The sequence below is a fragment of the Apis florea genome, unplaced genomic scaffold, assembly GCF_048593485.1.
Source record: "Apis florea isolate Af1SG1 unplaced genomic scaffold, ASM4859348v1 contig_1615_pilon, whole genome shotgun sequence".
In the NCBI taxonomy this organism is placed as follows: domain Eukaryota; kingdom Metazoa; phylum Arthropoda; class Insecta; order Hymenoptera; family Apidae; genus Apis; species Apis florea.
Window position 1 is genome coordinate 6253903 of NW_028256416.1, and position 20689 is coordinate 6274591.

The 20689-nt window shown below is 23.2% G+C and overlaps 3 protein-coding genes across 10 annotated transcripts; 2 read left to right on the plus strand and 1 right to left on the minus strand.

Moving 5' to 3' along the window:
* Positions 1-283: 283 nt before the first annotated feature.
* Positions 284-3343, minus strand: ArfGAP1 (ADP-ribosylation factor GTPase-activating protein 1). 2 transcript variants are annotated; one of them, XM_003697703.4, is made up of 8 exons: positions 2773-3224; positions 2420-2701; positions 1962-2173; positions 1659-1773; positions 1481-1570; positions 1197-1256; positions 874-1040; positions 284-736 (listed from the first exon to the last, which is right to left on the minus strand). In XM_003697703.4, the coding sequence occupies exons 1-8, from the start codon at positions 2830-2832 to the stop codon at positions 529-531; spliced, it is 1194 nt and encodes a 397-aa protein (XP_003697751.4). In that variant the 5' UTR covers positions 2833-3224; the 3' UTR covers positions 284-528. The 2 variants fall into 2 exon arrangements, with proteins under 2 accessions (XP_003697751.4, XP_086760346.1); XM_086904220.1 differs by lacking the exon at positions 1197-1256 and having other exon boundaries at positions 2773-3343.
* A 262-nt stretch (positions 3344-3605) lies between these two features.
* Positions 3606-5933, plus strand: eIF1 (eukaryotic translation initiation factor eIF1). Its single transcript, XM_012492275.3, has 3 exons — positions 3606-3843; positions 4061-4218; positions 5080-5933. The coding sequence occupies exons 1-3, from the start codon at positions 3816-3818 to the stop codon at positions 5224-5226; spliced, it is 333 nt and encodes a 110-aa protein (XP_012347729.1). The 5' UTR covers positions 3606-3815; the 3' UTR covers positions 5227-5933.
* Positions 5934-6550: 617 nt separating this feature from the next.
* On the plus strand, positions 6551-17648 carry Larp4B (La-related protein 4B). Of its 7 annotated transcripts, XR_001112765.3 has the most exons (11): positions 6616-6924; positions 8354-8720; positions 9194-9443; positions 9707-9847; positions 10216-10440; positions 10743-10885; positions 11082-11924; positions 15537-15738; positions 16012-16115; positions 16246-16533; positions 16612-16950. XR_001112765.3 is itself a non-coding variant. In XM_012492273.3 (10 exons), exons 2-9 carry the CDS (start codon positions 8365-8367, stop codon positions 16105-16107), a joined length of 2256 nt encoding a protein of 751 aa, XP_012347727.1. In that variant the 5' UTR covers positions 6551-6672; positions 8354-8364; the 3' UTR covers positions 16108-16115; positions 16246-17648. The 7 variants fall into 7 exon arrangements, 6 of the variants coding, with proteins under 6 accessions (XP_012347727.1, XP_086760375.1, XP_012347725.1 ...); XM_012492273.3 differs by having other exon boundaries at positions 6551-6672; positions 16246-17648; XM_086904249.1 differs by having other exon boundaries at positions 6551-6672; positions 15573-15738; positions 16246-17648.
* The last annotated feature ends 3041 nt before the right edge of the window (positions 17649-20689 follow it).

The following is a 20689-nucleotide window of genomic DNA, read 5'->3' on the forward strand; positions in this document are numbered from 1 at the left end:
TATTATAAATAGTAATATAACATTAATTTAAAGTATATTTTGTATTTATTATACATATTATAATCTAAAATTGTTTTATATATTTTATAAAAAAATTTTTTGCAATTGTTTAATTTACATACATAAATATTAATAATATGATTTATTAAAATATAGATTAGATTACTTTTGAAATAATATAAATGTATAATAAATAAAAATTAATTAAAATAAAATACATAAAAGATAAAATGTACTCTTTTGCTTTAATATACATAGAGTATAAAGCAAAATTTGGAGTACATTAACTTGCAATATGACATTTATTTACGCTTACTAAAGCGTACAATATATACATACTTGTACAAGTATATAAATTATAAATGATTAATTTTATAATATGTATCTACATATATTTCTCACATTACAAGGATAAAATAAAAGAAGATAAAATAAAAATCACTATTATATTGCTTTATACAAGCTCAAAAATGAATAAGATATTTAAAAATTTTGAACATTGATAAAAATTTTCTAATTGTTAAATAATTAATTTTTTAATATTTCCCATGCATCATCTTCCAGTTTTGTATTCCAATTAGATACATGATTATCAACATCAAAATTGATTAATGTTTCTTCTTTGTCTTTTGATTTTCTTGGAAGAGATTTAGAATCTGTTATTTCATTATTTTTTTTTGTATCATTATCCCAATGCCATTCACAATTAGAAGAATTTGCAGTTGATACATCGTTTCTAAAATAATTTATGAAATCATATTTATTTATTTAATAAATTAAAATTATTTAATCCTTAAGTAATATTTAATATTTTAACTTAATTTTGTAATTTAGTATTTTATAATTTCAGTAATAAAATTATTATTAACTCACTTGGATTGTAATGATTTCATTAAACAAGGTTTTTGAGAATGATATTGTGATACATTTTGATAGATTGTGGAAGAACTTTGATAATGTTCTTGTGAATTATATTGATTTTGTTCAATTGAATTTGTTCCACCAATATCACCCCATCCTCTTCTTCCTAAATCTCCAACCTATTTTAATTATTTAAATAAAATAATAATCAATTAATAATAATAATAATCTAGTTATATCAAATAAAATAAAAATTTATTTGTTATAATATTAATCAAATTAAATTTTATAATTTATATGTATTATTAATGATGATTTAGCAAACATCTATCTACCTTAGCAGCTATATTATTAGCTTGAGTTCCAACTTCTTCCCAAAAAGTACCATCACGTACCTAACCAAAACAAAATAAAACAAAAAAGAAAAAATAATTGCTTACTGAAAAATAATTTTTTACTAAATATAAATTTCCTAATATATAATATTACAAACAAATATTAAATGCAAAATAAATAATTACTATTAATTTTCGTTAATAATAACTAATAATATAAAAAATAATGATAATGTGAATATTTTATATTAAAATATTAAATATTATCATATATATACATATACCTTTTGTATAGCTAATTCTCCAGTTCTAATGGCATTTTCTGTAGCTTTGCTTGCTATTTTTGATGCTGATGAAGAAAGTATTGACCAACCCTAAAATATTCAATACTACAGATTTTTTCTAGATATATATTTATAATATTCTAATATATAATATTATAAATATAATTAGTTATCTTACACTTGCTAAAGAAGATACTGCATTATCAAAAAACTCTTGTGATAAACTTTTAGGTGGTGGATTCATTTGATAACCAAATCCTCCATATTTACCACCCTGATTAGGTGGAATATTGCTTTAAAAATATTAATAAAATTATATGTTATTTAAAATATTTAATTATAAATATTTAATTATTTTTTTTATTATTAGTTATATTGATATTTTTATTATTATTAATTACTTTTATTATTAATTATATTAAATTATAATGTATATAATGTTTAAATAATATTAATAAAAGTAATCAAAATTAAAACTTACTCTGGACGATTAGCATTTTCATTTTGTTTTTTTGCAAAAAAAGCTTCTGCTTGAGACTTATAATTATTTGAACTAAAATTTTGATAAGAATTTGATAAATCACTTTGATATGAAGAATAATCTTGTTGATTTTCTGAGTATATTGAAGATTGAAAATCTTTAGCTGTAGACGTAGTTGGACTCCAATTTTCTCCACGTGCTAATGTTGCAATCTAATTGTTTACATAAAGTAAATTTCTTTACAAAAGTATTAAAAACATGTCAATTTATATCTCATATATTATATAATATTTATACTTGAATAATTTGTAAATTAATTAGAAAATTATTTCAAAAACATACATATTTAAATCTATAGTTAATGTTATATTTTTTTCTATAATATAATTTCATTTTAAAATTTTATACTTCATAAAAAAAATAAAAAATTATAATTAAAAATAATAAAATACATTTACCTTATCTCTATATAATGCTGCTGCTTTAGTATTATATTTTTGTGTTATTGACATATTATCATTCCAATCAGGCTGTAATTCAAAGAATTCACGAGCATTTTTATTTCCACCAACTCTCATTTTTTCTAATTCTAAATCTTTCCATTTATCCATAGAAATAGATCGAACAAATGATAAATGGACACCAAGTCCTCTGTGTTTGCCTGAGCATTCAAGACAAATCCATATGCCATATGTGACAGAAACCCATTGAGGATTGTGAGTTCCACATTCAAAACATTTCTGTGAAATAAAAGGGCAATTAACAATTAACAATATGGAATTTTATGAAGAAAATAAAATAGATATATTACATTATTCTCTTCTTTTGGTTTAAGTTCACTTAAAATTCTTCGAGTTCGTGGACTAGCCATATTTTTTCATTAAAACTCGAATCGAGTTTAATATTTAATTTTTAAAAGTCCACCATATTATATTTATCAATCTTTTGATGAAGATTTTTATTTCAATTTTTCATAGACAATAAGTAAATAGCAAAAATAATTCTGATATATATTAATTTCAAATTCTATCATATGAATAAAATAAAAGTATTATTTATATGTAACCAAATTGTACATAATATTATAAAGTTTAAGGAACTAATCATTTCATGGAATATTTTATTTTATATGATAGAAGAGAAGCAATACGCAATGACTAAAAATTCAAGTAACCTATGTATGTTTCTAAAATATTCCACTAAAGAGCGCTAAATATCAATCTTATTTTTTATGGATAAATAGAAATAAAAATATTTATATACATATATATTTATATATAGATTTATATTTATATATATTACTATTATAATTATTTTAAAATTTTTTAATTTTTTAATTTTAATTAATATATATTATTTGTATTCACATATTAAATTCATTTATATTTTCTAAAATACATATAATATATAAAAATACGTAATATTTAAAAAATAATAAATTCATAATTATTTTTTATTTAATTACAAAAATTCATAAACAAATTTCTTTTGAATTATAATATAAATTTAAATTATTAACTAAGAAAGAATTATTAAACTTATACGCATGAAATTCTATAGTAAATTCTATAGTATAGTTACAAATATATGTTCATTTTACCAATCAAATAAGACAAGTATTTGCTTCATGTAAACCGACACTTATTTATTAGAAAAGCGCATGCGCAACCCCACCCACTGTTCATGACAAATGCAACTTTTACTTCCGGTTGACTTCAGCTTCTGCATAAGGTTTTTTGGATTTAGCAGTATTCTTGCGTGGTGCTTCTGTTATCCTACGTCATCCGTGATTTTTCTCAGCTGCATTTGCACTTTGCAGTTCTATATCTCCCGGGGATATATTTTGTTTGTCGTATGTCCATCCAGAATCTCAACACATTCGGTAAATATTATATTTTCTGTTTTGAACTACTGATCATATTGTAAGATAGTTTTATCAAAATGGCGATGGCGTCTTTTGCTTGCATCATAGTACGTAATTAACATTTAATATTCTTTTTTTTATTTTTATTTCTAAAATTATTTTTTTCGAAAAACAAATCAATTAAATGTAAAATTGGATAACTTTTAATATAATGTGGATTATTTGGTTTTTTCAGACCCCTTTGCAGATGCAATCAAGGGTTCAGATGATGATGTCCAAGACGGTCTCGTGCATATAAGGATTCAACAACGGAATGGTCGGAAGACCTTAACAACAGTACAAGGACTTTCATCTGAATATGACTTGAAGAAAATAGTAAGAGCATGTAAAAAGGTAATGAAATTATATTTACTTCGCAATTATGGATAACTAAATCTTTTGTCAGTGTCAGATACCATGCTAAAAATAGAACTGATGCAAACAAATATTCAAAGTTAAAATTTAATTATATACAACTAAAATGATATTATTATTATTTTATAAATTTGTAGTATTTGTAATATGTATAACTTTTTTATAAGATATATAATATATTATTTATTGAAGATAAATTTTTAATCATAAAATAATATATTTGACATATAAAAGCATAGATAGATATAATTATTTAATTTATTTTATTTATTTTTTATTTACTTATTGTTTATGTTTTATTTATTATTAGTAAAATAAATGAGTTTAATTTTCATATAAAAATTTTTTTTTAATATATATATATTTATGATATATTTTTAATATATATATTAAAAATTATTTTAAAAGTAATTATAAATAATTCAAATGAATGAACAAAAGTGTAATGAAAAAGTGAATAATTCAAAATTGTACGAATAATTTTTTTCAATAATATAATATATAATATATTATAGTATAAATATATTTCATTGAATAATATTGATATTTTTATTTATATTAATTTTATTATAATATTTAATTATTTTAAGAATATACATACATATAATAAAAAATTTTATCTAATTGTTTTAAATATTATTTTACAATTGAAATAATTTATTTTTTTGAAGTATGCATATAATTATAAATTTTAACAATTATAAAGTAGAAAATTTAAGTTTAAATTTAATCTAATTTGATTTTATTTTCTATATTTTAAATATTTTTTATTTTATTATATTTATAAATATTTATGGAATAAAATAAGGAAAAAGGACAAAATAAAATTGTTGCTTTTAGGAGTTCGCCTGCAATGGGACAGTAATCGAACACCCGGAGTACGGAGAGGTGTTGCAGCTGCAGGGGGACCAGCGAGAAAATATATGCCAGTGGCTAACAAAGTCAGGTCTAGCCAAACCTGACCAACTCAAAGTCCATGGTTTTTAACCAACAAACACCCATGCCACTATCTAAGAACACTCCACCTTCATTAACACCTTATCATCTTAAATTATCTGTATCAGTCACTAATACTTGTTGATACATCGTGAGATATCCTATTATATACACATATATATTTCAATAAAAAATATATAACAGTAACGATATAGGCACAATATTCTAATCAGACATTTGTAAGATTGTAGGAAGCAATATTTTACAGCCTTATGTTAGGTAATTCATTAAACTCATCACGTTTTAAAGTAGTAGTGATAACTAATTAGTAATTTGAGAAAATACTTATACAAGGAATAGATACACATAGCAACGGATGGCTCTTCTTTTTGGAATTAGGTAGTATGTATCTCGGCGCTATAGATGTGTTCAGAGAGAAAGAGGAAAGGGGAGAAAGAGATATATATTAAAAAAAGAATTATTTTAGGCACTGGATTGGCTTATTGTATGTAATGCTGAATGCTTTGTTTTGTTTATACAGTAAGGTAACAGGCCTGGTTTTTATATTATCATCTCCAAGTTTTGTGCCTTTACTTCCATATTGATTGTATTATTTATTGAAAGGATCATCTTTTATTGTAATGGATTTATTTTGAAGGAGAATTGCCAATCTTTTTTTTTTTTTGAAACAGTATTGACAAAATCAATTGTTTTCAATAAAAATGTGGCTGTATTAAATAAATGGTAATTCACCACTATTTTGACTTCTACCTATTTTCTTTCCATGTAACTTCTACGAAAAAATATATTTTTAAGTTAAATAAATAGTACAATAAAAAATGTATATCTTGATATTTGAAAATGTATATTAAAAATTTAAATTTTTAAATATTTTTAATAAAAAAGATTTTATTAAATTCTTAAAAAGTTTAGATTACAAGAATTAATTTTTTTTAATTAACTTTAATTCTATTTAGATTTAAATAATTATGTTGTATTAAAAAATTATTTATATATAAATTATATATAATATATAAATTTGAGTATCAATAATTTATTATTTATATTTTAATAAAGAAAATATGTCGATTATATAAATGAACAAATATTTATAAATCTTTTTTTTGTAATTATATAAATGCGTCGATGAATGCTTTTATTTATTAAATTTTGGTTAAACAATATATATTTAATTAATTATTAATAATATATAATAAAATTATTAAAATTGTATTGATTTAATTTATATATATTTACTAATATATTAATATAAAAATTAATATATAAAATTTCGATTAAATAGATAGCCTATTACTTGATTATTTTTAAAAATTTAAATTTACCGGGCATAAATCATAGTAATCTAACCACCAGATATCACTGTAGTCGAGCAACATATTTACGACCCATAATGCACTGAGCTACGGCATGTGCCTTTCTGTGTCGGCCATTTTGTAGTTTCCTTGAGAAATTGTGTTGAGTTGATTCATCTTCTCGGTAAGAATTTTATAAAATTCTAAAACGGCGCGACTCACATTGATCCAAATGATGTAGAAGATTGAGGGCAGATGCTTATGGCTAACTATTCATAGCTTGAGAACGAGGAATAAGGTTGCGTTTTTTGCGCACAACCGTGTGCGCTCACGGTACTTACACCCGAAGAACGAGCCAGTAAACGAAGCTGCCGAGAACACCTATTGATAAAGGCACATGGAATCCGGGATTGTTTCGGAATGAATGGTGATTTCGGTAACGATATACGATACGCATAAGTGTACTGTCCAAGTGGTTGTCACCATATCTGCGTGCGTGAACGTGTTGGCCCGGCCAACGTCTCGCTCTATATTTGGCTAATCGCATCCAACATATTGCATATCTTGCCTTTTCAAAATTTTTACTTTTCATGCCGTAACCTTTTTCAAAGAACTATATCAGAAGGATACAATGTGACGTTTAAGTGTGAATGCTTGACGATTGCACATTGATATTGAACAAGACCAAATCTTAGCATGTGGCACGGTTTGTACGATCAACATTCAATTTTATCTTTCAACAAAGTCAGTGAAACAATTTATTTTCTACTATGATTTAAAACTTTTTCCATACTATTTCTTGTTGTACATATAAAATTAAGACATAATTATTTAAAAAGAGTTGTTTCACGTAAATATAAAAAATCTAAAATTTCTATTTTTATATTTCTCTTTTTATGATTTGTTAAGATTTCATGTAAATAAATTTGTATAATTTGAATTCGTGTACATATATGCATTTCGGCATGCACATACACGCCCGCGCGCGCGCGCACATATAGGCAGACATGTACGCATCATGCACACGACTATATGGCTATTGAACATAAGCACACGCGCGCGCATCATACGTGCGGCACTTACATCTATACAGCCGTGTCATATATATACGAATTCAATTGTGTGTGTGGTGTATGTGTGTACGAGTATATATAGGAACTACAAATGTATTACATCAGCTAATGTATTATGCATATTACATATGTTTAATCACATTTTTGAAACTATTTTTCTAACAGAATAGTTCAATAATTGAAATTTTTAGTATTAAATTTTATAGTTGTGAATTTATAAAAATTATTAAAAATTATATTTGAAAATTATATGTTTAAGAAAAATTGAATTATTATAATTATTTTATATGATTACAAACAATATTAATGTTTTTATTATAATATAATAATATAAATATATTTTTAATATAATAATTAATTTTTGGAGTGAAAAGAAGCAAAAGGTCACTTTTCAAGGTTATTGATTTCTTTATTTATAAAATATTAATTGGAATATAAAAATTGTAAAAAATATATATTTTTTTTTATTTTATTTTTCTTATATCATAAATATATCATGAATATTTATTTAATATTATTTGATATGATTTTGTTATTAATATATTTATCAATATATTGAATTATGATTATTAGACAAGATTTTATTTTGAATTTATTATTTAAATATTTAAAAAATTTATTGAAATATTTAAAGTAAAATTCTTTAAATAAAGTTAAAATAAGTCACTAATTAAATTATATGTTATATGTTGCAATATGTAAGTATATTATGTATTAGGGATTAATTGGTTTTTAACATATAGTAATATATTATATATTTTTGATGTTAATTATATTTTGTATTTTTTATAGGGTACGTGTACATGAATGGGGACATTGGGAAGCTCCCACCAGGGGCGGTATATCCAGCCACCCCTGAACCTTTGGGTTCTGTTGGGGGTGCACTTGGAAGTACTGCATCCAATTTGGAATATAACATCATGAATGGTGTTCCAAGTGGAAATGAATTGATATTGGAGGCGGGTGTTGGTAATTTAGAACCTTCACTGCAACATGCTATAGGTATAGGGGGTGCTGCAGGTTATGGTCCAGTGGATGTTGCTCCTTTAGGTGATGTGCCAAATCAACCTGCTCCAATGGGTGACTTGTCTGCTCCTGGTATACCATTGGAACAACTTAAACAAATGCTCTCTTCACAACTTGAATATTATTTCTCCAGGTAAAACTTAATTTAATATTAATATCATAAAATTTTATTGATTATTGTTATAATTTAATTTGTTTATTGCAATATTTTTTATATTTTAATATAGTTATTAATTTTTATATTTTAATTTAATTTTTATATTTTAATATAGTTATTAATTTTGAATTTTATATTTAAATGTATAATAATATTTTTATAAAATATTTTTCATTTTTTATTATTATTTTTTATCAATATTATATTTTAATCAATATAAAACTATATTTATTAAAATTACTATATTTATTATGTGATCTTTAATATATATATATTTTATTATAATAATTATATTTTATGTTTATTATAAAATTATATTCTCAGTTTGAAAATTTATTATAATTTAAGTTTTTAAATAATATAGAAAAAATATAACATAAAAATTTAACTTTAATAATTAATATCTTTTTGTAATTATTTATTTTATTTTCTTTCTCTTTTTTCTTCAGAGAAAATTTAGCTAATGATACATATTTATTATCACAAATGGATAATGATCAATATGTACCAATATGGACAGTAGCTAATTTCAACCAAGTAAAAAAATTAACAAAGGATATTAAACTTATAACAGAGGTTCTCAGAGAATCTCCAAATGTACAAGTTGATGAAGAGGGTCAGAAAGTAAGACCTAATCATAAACGATGCATTGTAATTCTTCGTGAAATACCAGATAGTACACCATTGGAAGATGTAAAAGTGAGAAAAATATACATATTATTTTTTTTATATATTTATGCAATATATTTATATTATTCTTAATTTTTTATTTATCTAATTAGTGATATATACTGAATTAGAAAATCTAAACAGATAGATGTACTTATTATTATAACAATGATATTTTTTGATGATTTTGATAAATATGTATTTATATTATTCTATAACTTTAAAAATTAATTATTCTATTATAATTGATTTGTTATATATTTTCTATGAATATTAATAATTTTGAATTTTAGAATTTATTCTCTGGAGAAGGATGTCCAAGGTTTATTTCATGTGAATTTGCCCATAACAGTTCTTGGTATGTAACTTTTGAATCTGATGAAGATGCTCAAAAGGCCTATAGGTTTTTACGTGAAGAAGTTCGGGAATTTCAGGTAATATTTAATTATAAATATTTTTTTAATAATTGTAAAAATTGTTGAAAAATATTTCAAAAATATATTATTTAATTATTTAACTTAATAATTATATATTGCTTATATTTTGCTAAATGATAGTTTTAAGTGATACTAAAAAATATTTATATGTATATAAGTATATTTAATTAAATGAATTAATAATATAAATTAAATTAATTTCATATTAAATTAGAATAATTTTTTATGTGGTATAATTTATTTGTATATTATATAAATATAAACGTAAATTATAAATAATAAACAAAATATATTATAAATATAATAAATAAGCTTTTCTTGTTTTATGTTTTATGAATTAATGTTAATACATATTATATATTTAGGGAAAGCCAATAATGGCTAGAATCAAAGCTAAACCAATGAATAGGCTACCAATCCCAGCAGTTGCTAATGTGGGTGGAATTAAAAATGGTTATAGAACACCACCACCACCACCTGTTTATGATCCAAATAGTTATACAGCTGGCCAGCAACGTTTTCTTTATACAAATGGCACTACTATGCCACAAACTACTATGCCAGCATATGCCAATCAGGTTCATGTATATGTAAGTAAAAATATGTATTCTATAATTTCATAAAAAAAATGTGTAGTACAAATTAAATTTATTTTTAAAAATATGATTACAATTTATGAAAAAATGAAAATAGAAAAATTCATTTTCATTTTAATGAATTTAAATTTTAATATTTATAGATGTTAATATTTAAATTTTTTTTTTTTAGATTCTGTAGAATTATATATATAATTAATATTAATTATTAAAATATTTTTGGATTCAAATATTTCAAATTGTATTAGAATTTTTTAAATATTTAAAACTTAAACAATTTCATATATTTTTTGTAGCATCAACCATTTTATCCTCCTGGAATGATGCCTTGGGGACCTGCAAGTCCTGCTTATTTTGATATGTCAGGTGTTTTCATGAATGGTATTACACCACATAATACATTTAAACCACAGAATGCAAGATATAATCCTCGTCACAGGTATTAATATGATTAATTTATAATGAATAATAACACAAATATATATTAATTTTCTATTATAAAAATTGTATTTTTTCATAAAAAAAAATATTAGGAAAATAATTCATAAATAATGTAAATAATATTTAGTATTTTAATATATTTTTTATTGTTATTTTTTCAAAATTTATTTTATATACATATACATATGACACAGAAAGCAAAGAAATGGATCTGAAAGACCAGGCTTGATGGATAGTGGAGGTAACATGGTGCCAATGGGACGCACTTCACATCCACCTATAAGTGGAGCACCAATATCTTTAGGAGCAACAGTTCCAACATTTACTTCAAGCTTGCCTACGGTGAAACCAACTTCTTCTTCCTACCAAACTGGCACAAAGTTCCATTCCTCACATACAATTGTAGCAACTGGAGAGACCCACTATAACAGCACTCACACAAAAGGATCCCAAGAAAATGACACTCAAACTCTAGACTCTGGAGTACAATTTCCGCGTCATCGTATGCATCGTAGGACCAAAGACCAAGAGTCATTATCAAAGGCTAATAGTAGCCCCTTACCGTCAATCAGAGAATCTACCCCGGCCAGTAATAATAACACTCAATGTAATCGAGGGGTACAATTCGATTTGGAAGCTTCTGCTTTCCCTCCTCTTCCTGGCCTAGATGCTGATCTTGCAAAATCCCATAATGCTTCAGTAGAAACTGTTGGTACAGATTGTACGCAATCGCAGAATAGGCTTTCAGATGTAGTTAAAGGTACTGCAAAATTGAAAAGCATCAAAGAAAAAGAACCTACAGGAACTTCACAACAATATCATCAACAAGCGACAAGTAACAGCAGTAGGTCTGCAAGTCCAGGGTCAAGTGCTGGTGGTCATGCTGGTTCGCTAGAAGCTCCAACTGGTTCTGGCAGTACATCAACTACTCCTGTTGCATCTACAAATGTCAGCTCTAATGCTTCTGCTAGCAACAATGACTCCACAGACATCGCTCTCAGCACCATCACTCTCACTCCCCCGTCATCTCCTGATAAGTGAGTGTGCTTTCTTCTTATACATACATACATACGTACAACGTACAGATATAAACATACATACATACGTATATAAGTACATATGTAATTATACGTATATAAGTACATTTTATGTGCATATATACATACGTTTATGTATTTGCATATGTATAATACATGTATAAATACATATACGTGTGTATGTCTGTATATGTACATACATGATCTGTGTATGTGCATGTGTGTAATAGAATATATATATATATATATTTTATTCTTATTGTAAAAGCAAATAGATGTTTAATTTCTAAAGTATTGCTTATAAATTATTGTTAAAGTTCTCTAATTGCTTTTAACGATACATTGCATATATTATGTATATATGTATAGATATACACAAGAAATATATACAATACATATAAACACGCGCGCACATACACATATTACATCAGAATGAGTTATATATAGGCTCATATAAGGCCTGAAAAATTGCTAAGCTGTGTTTGATAGTGTTGGCTGCATTATATACGTGCTATGCTCTATGGTGGATGTGTATTAGTGAAAGTTATATAGTCCACCTATATTTTCATATCACCTATATAAGAAGGAAAGGGAAAGTAGCTATATGGTAGTTTGTTAGTTTCAATATATTATGTTTTGTTAATGTACTGTAACAATGTTAAAGTTTATGCTTATTTACTAATTCATAATTAGGATGGATAAAAGTAATAAATTAATTACTCTGATAAAATAAGTAAGAATAGAGAATATTCAAATATATATTTTATTTTTGGAAAATAATAATTTTACATTATATTAATAATAAGTAGTCCATGTATGATTTTTTTATTTGTCAATAATTAATAAAAGATACCAAACATATTTTGCAATTATTATATTTTATTTTTATTGACATATAAAATATTTTAATTATTTACAATTATTTAAATAATTACAAATTATTTTTTTTAATTTTCTCAAGAATATATCTGTTTTAAATATATAATAAACATGTATATGTTTATTTAATATTTTTAAAATTATATAAAGTTTGTTTATTGTGCTATAATTTTAACTTTCCCTTTCTTAATTATGTTATACTCATACATAGAGCAGTAAAAAGTAGGTGTATCTTTTTTGAATTTATTATTATTTTACTCTCTATGGTGGTTAATTTTGTAGATGTGCTCAGTTGTTTCAATTTGCCATTTATTTCTATTCATTGCTATATCTTTTTTCTCATCGAGTGATAAGTTTTTAATATTGGAATGCCTCGTTAGTTTAGTTCTTATATTAAAGAACAGATTTTTAAAATAAGAGCTGGTGCTCCACTCGATGAAAAGTAAAGTTTAATTTTAAAGCATAAAATGCTCAAAATCGAGGTATTCATTTGATAGTAGTCAGAAGTTTTAACATTCTTCTATGGTGATCAAATATAATAAAATGTTGCAATGCGTATGTATGCAAGAATGTATGCAGTACTCTGTGGTAGCACAATTTATATTTCTTGCCTGTATTACTGCGGCAAATGAACAATATATATGAACTATTATATTATTCAGGGTTCAATACATGAATTTGTTATTATTTTATTATTAGTAGTATCATTATTTTATTATTATTGTTATTATTATTATTATTATTATTATTATTATTATTATTATTATTATTATTATTATTATTATTATTTTCTCATTTTTATTATTATTATCTTCATAAATTATCATCTTTTTCATCATCATATCTATATATCATTATTAACATCATTGTCTTTATAAACATCTTTATTCTTATTATTATTATTATTATTAATATTATTACTGTTGCTGCTATTAATGCTGCTACAACTTCTATTGCTATTATTTTTTGCGCTATAATTATTATTGAGAATATAATTATTAATGTTAATAATTTTTAAATCATTTATTATCAACTTATTATTATTTCTGTTTCTTATCATTTGGCTAGTATTTTTTCTTTCCTTTTTAATCACAATTCATTATTTTGATTATTTTTCTGATTAACAATTCTTATTATTATCAATCATTATGATTACTGTTATCATTGCTATTAGTCATATAACATGTATTTTCTATAATACTGTTGTCTATGACTATTAGTGCTACTATTGTTATTATCATTATCATCATCATTATTGTTATAATTACTATAGCTATCATTACTGCTTTTACTATTACTATTAATCATATTGATACCATAACTTTATTTATTATTTTTATCATTATCAAAATTATTTTCTTTATAATATATTCTTCATCACAGGTGTGATAAAATTTCTATTTCATTACCAATATTATAATGAACAGTGTCACTATCATTCATTATTATTGCTATTATTATTATTATTATTAATATTGCTAGCACTATTATTATTGCTACGATTTCTATTTCTATTATTATTATTATTATTACTATTAGTACTACTATTACAACTACTATTACTATTACTACTACCATAATTATTACTACTGCTACTACTATTACTACTGCTACTACTATTACTACTACTACTACTATTACTATTGCTACTACTATTACTACTACTACTACTACTACTACTACTACTACTACTACTACTACTACTACCATAATTATTACTACTGCTACTACTACTACTACTACTATTACTATTACTACTGCTACTACTACTACTACTACTATTACTATTACTATCACTATTACTATTACTACTATTATTACTACTATTACTACTACTACTACTACTACTATTACTACTACTACTATTACTACTACTACTACTACTATTGCTACTACTACTACTATTACTACTACTACTACTATTACTACTACTACTACTATTACTACTACTACTACTATTACTACTACTACTACTATTACTACTACTACTACTATTACTACTACTACTACTACTATTACTACTACTACTATTACTATTACTACTACTACTACTACTACTACTATTACTACTATTACTACTACTACTATTATTACTACTACTACTACTATTACTACTACTACTACTACTACTACTACTACTACTACTGTTGTTACTATTACTGCTATTATTAATTCTATTATTATTTTTACCATTATTACTATTTATCCATTATAATATTATTACAATATTATGTTATATTATATTATTATATTACATTATATTATATTATATTATATTATATTATATTATACTATATTATATTATATTATATTATATTATATTATATTATACTATATTATATTATATTATATTATATTATATTACAATTAATAATTATTCATTTTCAAGTTGTTCTTAAAGGCATTTCAATTAAATTCTTAATTTTTAATAAAGTTAAGCTGTAATATTCGGCACATAAGTATAATAAAAAGCATGGTTCATTATTAATGGATGACTATAGATTCATTGTCAGTGAAAGTAAATAAATGATGTGTATACTGGTTTGTTAAATAAGTGTTGCAATCTTGCAAGACCCATTCCCTTAACCATGTAGTGATAACTTCTTTTTTTTTTTCTTTGAATGATATGTACATAATAGTGGCTGTCTTATTTGTGCATGGTATTTTAAGGTGCACAGTTGTAATTATTTAATATATATTGAATATATGTCTATTATACTTATGCACGTTCAGGTTTAGTCCTTTATTATTGAAATGCACCGCTGACAGATCTGTAAAGACTGACGATTCAAACATGGTGAATGGAGTGGACGAGGCTGTTTCAAATGCACACACAATGGAAGATTCTGAACAAGTATCTAGGTGTGAATGTAATGTCCCTACTGCCTCACAAAATTCCCAGTCGCAAGTGGGAGTGACTTCTACTTTTCCTGTTGTAAGTATATTTATATTTTGTTATTTTATATATTATAATTCATAAATTTTCTATAATATTTAATTCTATAAATTATATAATGTTCCATAATGAATAATAGAATAAAAATATGATAATAAGAATTATTAAAATTAATGAAAATTATCAATGAAATAATAATATATTATAATCAGATAATAATATTATTTGATTTACTATAAATTTATTATTTATAATAATATATATATTTTTAATATAAATTTAAAAAGTTATTAATAAATATTTTTATTGTAGGACCTTACAAGACCGAGTTATGCTCAAGTAGCACAACACTGTCGCGAACTACCTTGTACAAAACATAAGACAGATGAAAGGGATGGGAATGTATAAATCAATATGTAAGTAAGAATTTTTTTATTTTATTTAAATAACTTATATATAATAATTATATTATAGTATTACAAAAATCCAAATGAAATTTTGAATATGAAATTAAAGATAAAGATAGTGAAATAAATATTTTTACAGATACTACCGCAGTGAATTTCAATATTTAGCTGTTATTCTTCATCTGGATTATATGGATTATGTACCACTGCTTTTTATCCTACACTGGATATAGTGGGTATGAAGAAAACTTTTTACATTGTACAGTGACTTCGCCTACAATGAATGTGGTATCAATTAACTATGAATCATAAAAAAATTGTTTGAAGAAACTCTAATTCGCTGCATATTTAAAAAAATACGTTTGCTGGCAGGATAATACATTGTGTAGAAGAGTATTGTTATTGCTTTGGTTCTGTGATTTTGGAGGTACATATTTGTTAGCTTGTAAAAATGTTAAACTAAGGTATTAATCTTTTAATTCCTTTCTCCTCTCCCCTTTCATAGCACAGGGCCGTAACTGGGAAATGTTTATCTTTGTGCCAAACCTTGCTATGTGCGTACAGCTTAATGAATGTTCAGAGTGCAACGAAACTTATTCTCAAACAGAATTCTGATTTAAAAAAAAAACGAAAAAAAGAATGTAATTTCTAAAATAGATAAATCATAAGGATACTTAATTTGAAAAAATTAATATATTTCTGTTTTCATGTAATTTTATATATTTCATTTACATTATTTATAAACAAGATTTGCATATTTTCCAGAATATTGATGACAATTATAATAGATAATATTAGAATATAAATAATTAATATACAAATGAAATATTTACAGTATCATGTATCTGTGTTTTTATTTTTATGCAAAATTTGAAGTAAAAGAAAAACAAAAAATTACTTTATTGATGATATATATATATTATTTATGGTTTCACAATTATTATTTACAGTGATATATAACTTATCTTATTTGAGGAAAATATAAAAAAACTACTAACATTTGTTAGGTTTAAATTAATTATAGAATCTATATTCTAGTATTTTTTTTTATCATTACATTTATAGATAAAAACGATATTAAAATATTTTGTAATTATTTCATAAATAACAGATTAATTAAAGTTCAATTGTATTCAATTATTTACAAATTAAAAATTATTATTGGTTTGTTATATTTTCTTTATTATGTTTAAATATTTAATAATTAATATTCTTAATAATAAAATTTATTATAAAAAAAAGGTATTTATAATCATATCGTATTTATCTAGAATATTAAAAAATACATGTTAAATAAATTGTCTCACAATAATATCATAAAATAAAAATATAAATTTGATATATTTATTCATAAAATTATTTATAGTTTTTAAAATATGATACATACAATATAAAAAAAATAATATAAACAAAATTAAATTAGAATATTAGCATATTTTGAAAATATAACATTCCATGTTGTTTCAAATACATTTTAATTCCTATTAGAAGCTTTAAAATTTGTATTCCAAATAAATCAAAATAAATTATAATAATAAATTACATTTGTTGTTTGATATTGTTATTGATATTCTGGAAATGGTATTAAATATATCTTATGTTTATTTCAAGAGAAAAAAAATTATGACATATTTAGGCACCTATTTACGGCACTGACTTTTCTGTTTAATATTACTGTTACATGAAATAACATACAATTTAGAATTATGCTTTGGCAGGTAATATAAGAGTTATCAGAAACATGGTCTTTGAGCACACGTTTAAGTGCCTCAAAATGTTGTGTATATTACAGGAGCTTGGCTTTAGATGTTATATAATTATATGTACCTATACATTATAGTAAATAACGCATATGATATATTTGTTACTGATATGCGTACAGAAATTGAAGTACTAATGAATATTAAAGGAAAACCAATCTCCTGAACTATAAAACAATTATTACCAACATGTATAATTATACTTTACATTTATAATACTGCCTTTTAATTTTTTATATCTGAAATGATTAGTCGCAATGTTGGATATACAGAAAAATTTATTGTCAAATGTAAATGCATTAAAATATTAATTATTTCAGTTTAAATCGTGGTGCTGTAAACACTTTGCTTTAGTCTCAGTCTTGTAGCACAACTTATAATATATTTTCAAAATTTGATGTAATACAGTTGATTACATCAAAAAACAAGTACAGTATATATATATATACACATGTATCTTTTCATTAGTAAATTCACTAATTAAAAGTTTGATATTTTATATTATTATTGAAATGTAAATGTGTCACATTGTTTTGCTATTGTTTATTTTTCCTGTTTTCTTTGTTTTTCCTTTTTTTGTAATTGGGCATAATATAAATAAAAAAAACATATTAAAATGAGATATCTTAGAATAAAAATGAAACTATTTTGACTGCAAGATATTCTTTATTATTTTTTTTCTAATTCATACAATGTATGAATTTAGTTCAATTTTTAATTGTCAGTTAATAATAGAGTTTATTTTTTTGCAGTTATATAAATGAAAAATTGTTTCATTAATGGTACATCGTGTATGTGCATAGTATTTTTATTTCAAATAAGATCAATATTGTTTAATGCTATGTGTGTATTTTTAATACTTTAAAATAAAAATAAATTTATTCGAATAAAAATAATGAGGAAATACTTAATAATTAAATGATATAGTAATTCGTCAAATTAATTTACTTAGTTTATATAAAATGTATATTAATGTGAATTTACTGATAAAAAGATTAATATAAATATAAAAAATATACATACGTATAAATATACATATATTAATATATGCATACACATACATGTATGTATATATTTATGTATGTATATATGAAAATTGGATAAACATTACAATTTCTTGATAATGGAGTTTTAAAAAACATAAACAATGTTAAAAGTGATTTGTCTTACTTTATGCGTTATCCCATAAATTATGCTAATTATGTGTATGCTTTGAATATTCGTTTTAATTATTGCTACGAATTATATGTAAAAAATTTGAAAGTTGATTCCTCTCTATACATTGTCTTTACTAAATGTATGGAATTTAATGTAAGAAATATTAAGCTGTTGGTATATTACATACTTGTATAATATAAAATGAAAAATAGACGCACCAATACCTTGGATCATAATAATGTTTGTTTTTTCAATAATAAATTATAAAGTTATGTGAAATAATAATTTGTAAAATCAAATGTACAAGTTGGAATATTTTAAGCTTTGTATAAGCAAAATTAATAGTGAAAATTTTTATGTTAATAAATTCTATGTAATTAATAAAATATATAATGATTTCAAATCATTACATAAATAAAATCATAATATTATAGTTCAAATTCGAATATTAACATAGTCCAGGGTAAGGGTGATAAATTGGAATAAAATTGTGATTGGAATGTAAGAAAAAAAAATACATTAGAACTCTGTTCTTTTTTAATAATCTCGTCACAAAAATCGTGGCTGATAAACTTACGTTAACTCATTCATCAGAATAAACTGTGATTAGATTGAAGTCCAACAGAAATACAATGTATAACGTACTCCGTTTCATAGGCTGCAGGCCTAGAAAGTCTGATTTTTTAACTACTATGGAAACTTGTGTATTATAATATGATCTATGACGTTTGTTTATTACTATGTAAAGTGACAAATTTCAAAATTAAACATTAATTACTGTTATTGGTTTTACTTTTACTTTAACAACTTTAAATCTCACATTATGTTATATATATTTTTATTAGAAACTGTATAAATGCAATTTAAACGAAACGTGGCCTAGCATTATAACATAGAGAAAGTTGAAGTATTCCAATAAATACGATAAATTGATGAATTTGTATACATATAAACAGAACCATTTCTGCATGTAATTTTATTCAGGGCATAAAGAAACTGCCATTATCTTCAAAATAAGAGACTGACAGTATCTTTACACAAGATGCAGATTCAATATAAATTACAAAATTTCTTAAGTATTATTCCAAAAAGACGGCAATTATTTGCATATACAAGAAACATAAAGAAAAAGCAAACACATATACAAAACAACACGGCTTTATACGTTACAAGGAATCAAATCAAATTATATATATATATATTAAATATCTATTGATTAAATAATTGAGATGCATCAAACATTATCTTATTGATAATAATATTTCAAAATTATGAATATAAATTCAAATATGAATAATAGTAATTACATGCTGATTTCATAAACTTCAAAATATAAATATTTGACTTGAATATGAAAAAATTATAATTAAAATTATAATAGTTTGATTCATTGTTAATCTTTGTTAGAAAGCAAAATTTTTGAATTAATATCATTTTACGATATATGATATCAACGTCGATATTATAATGATGTACAACTATACTGTAATCATTTAAAATTTTATTGTCTTCCTTTATTAATTTATACTAATATTTCACATATTGTTGATAGAAATTAACATCAATTATTAAATTTTCGTTTTTATTATTTAAAATATGTTTGTAATAGAATATAGAATGTAATAATACAAATCTATTATTTTGTCTAAGCATATAATTCTTATG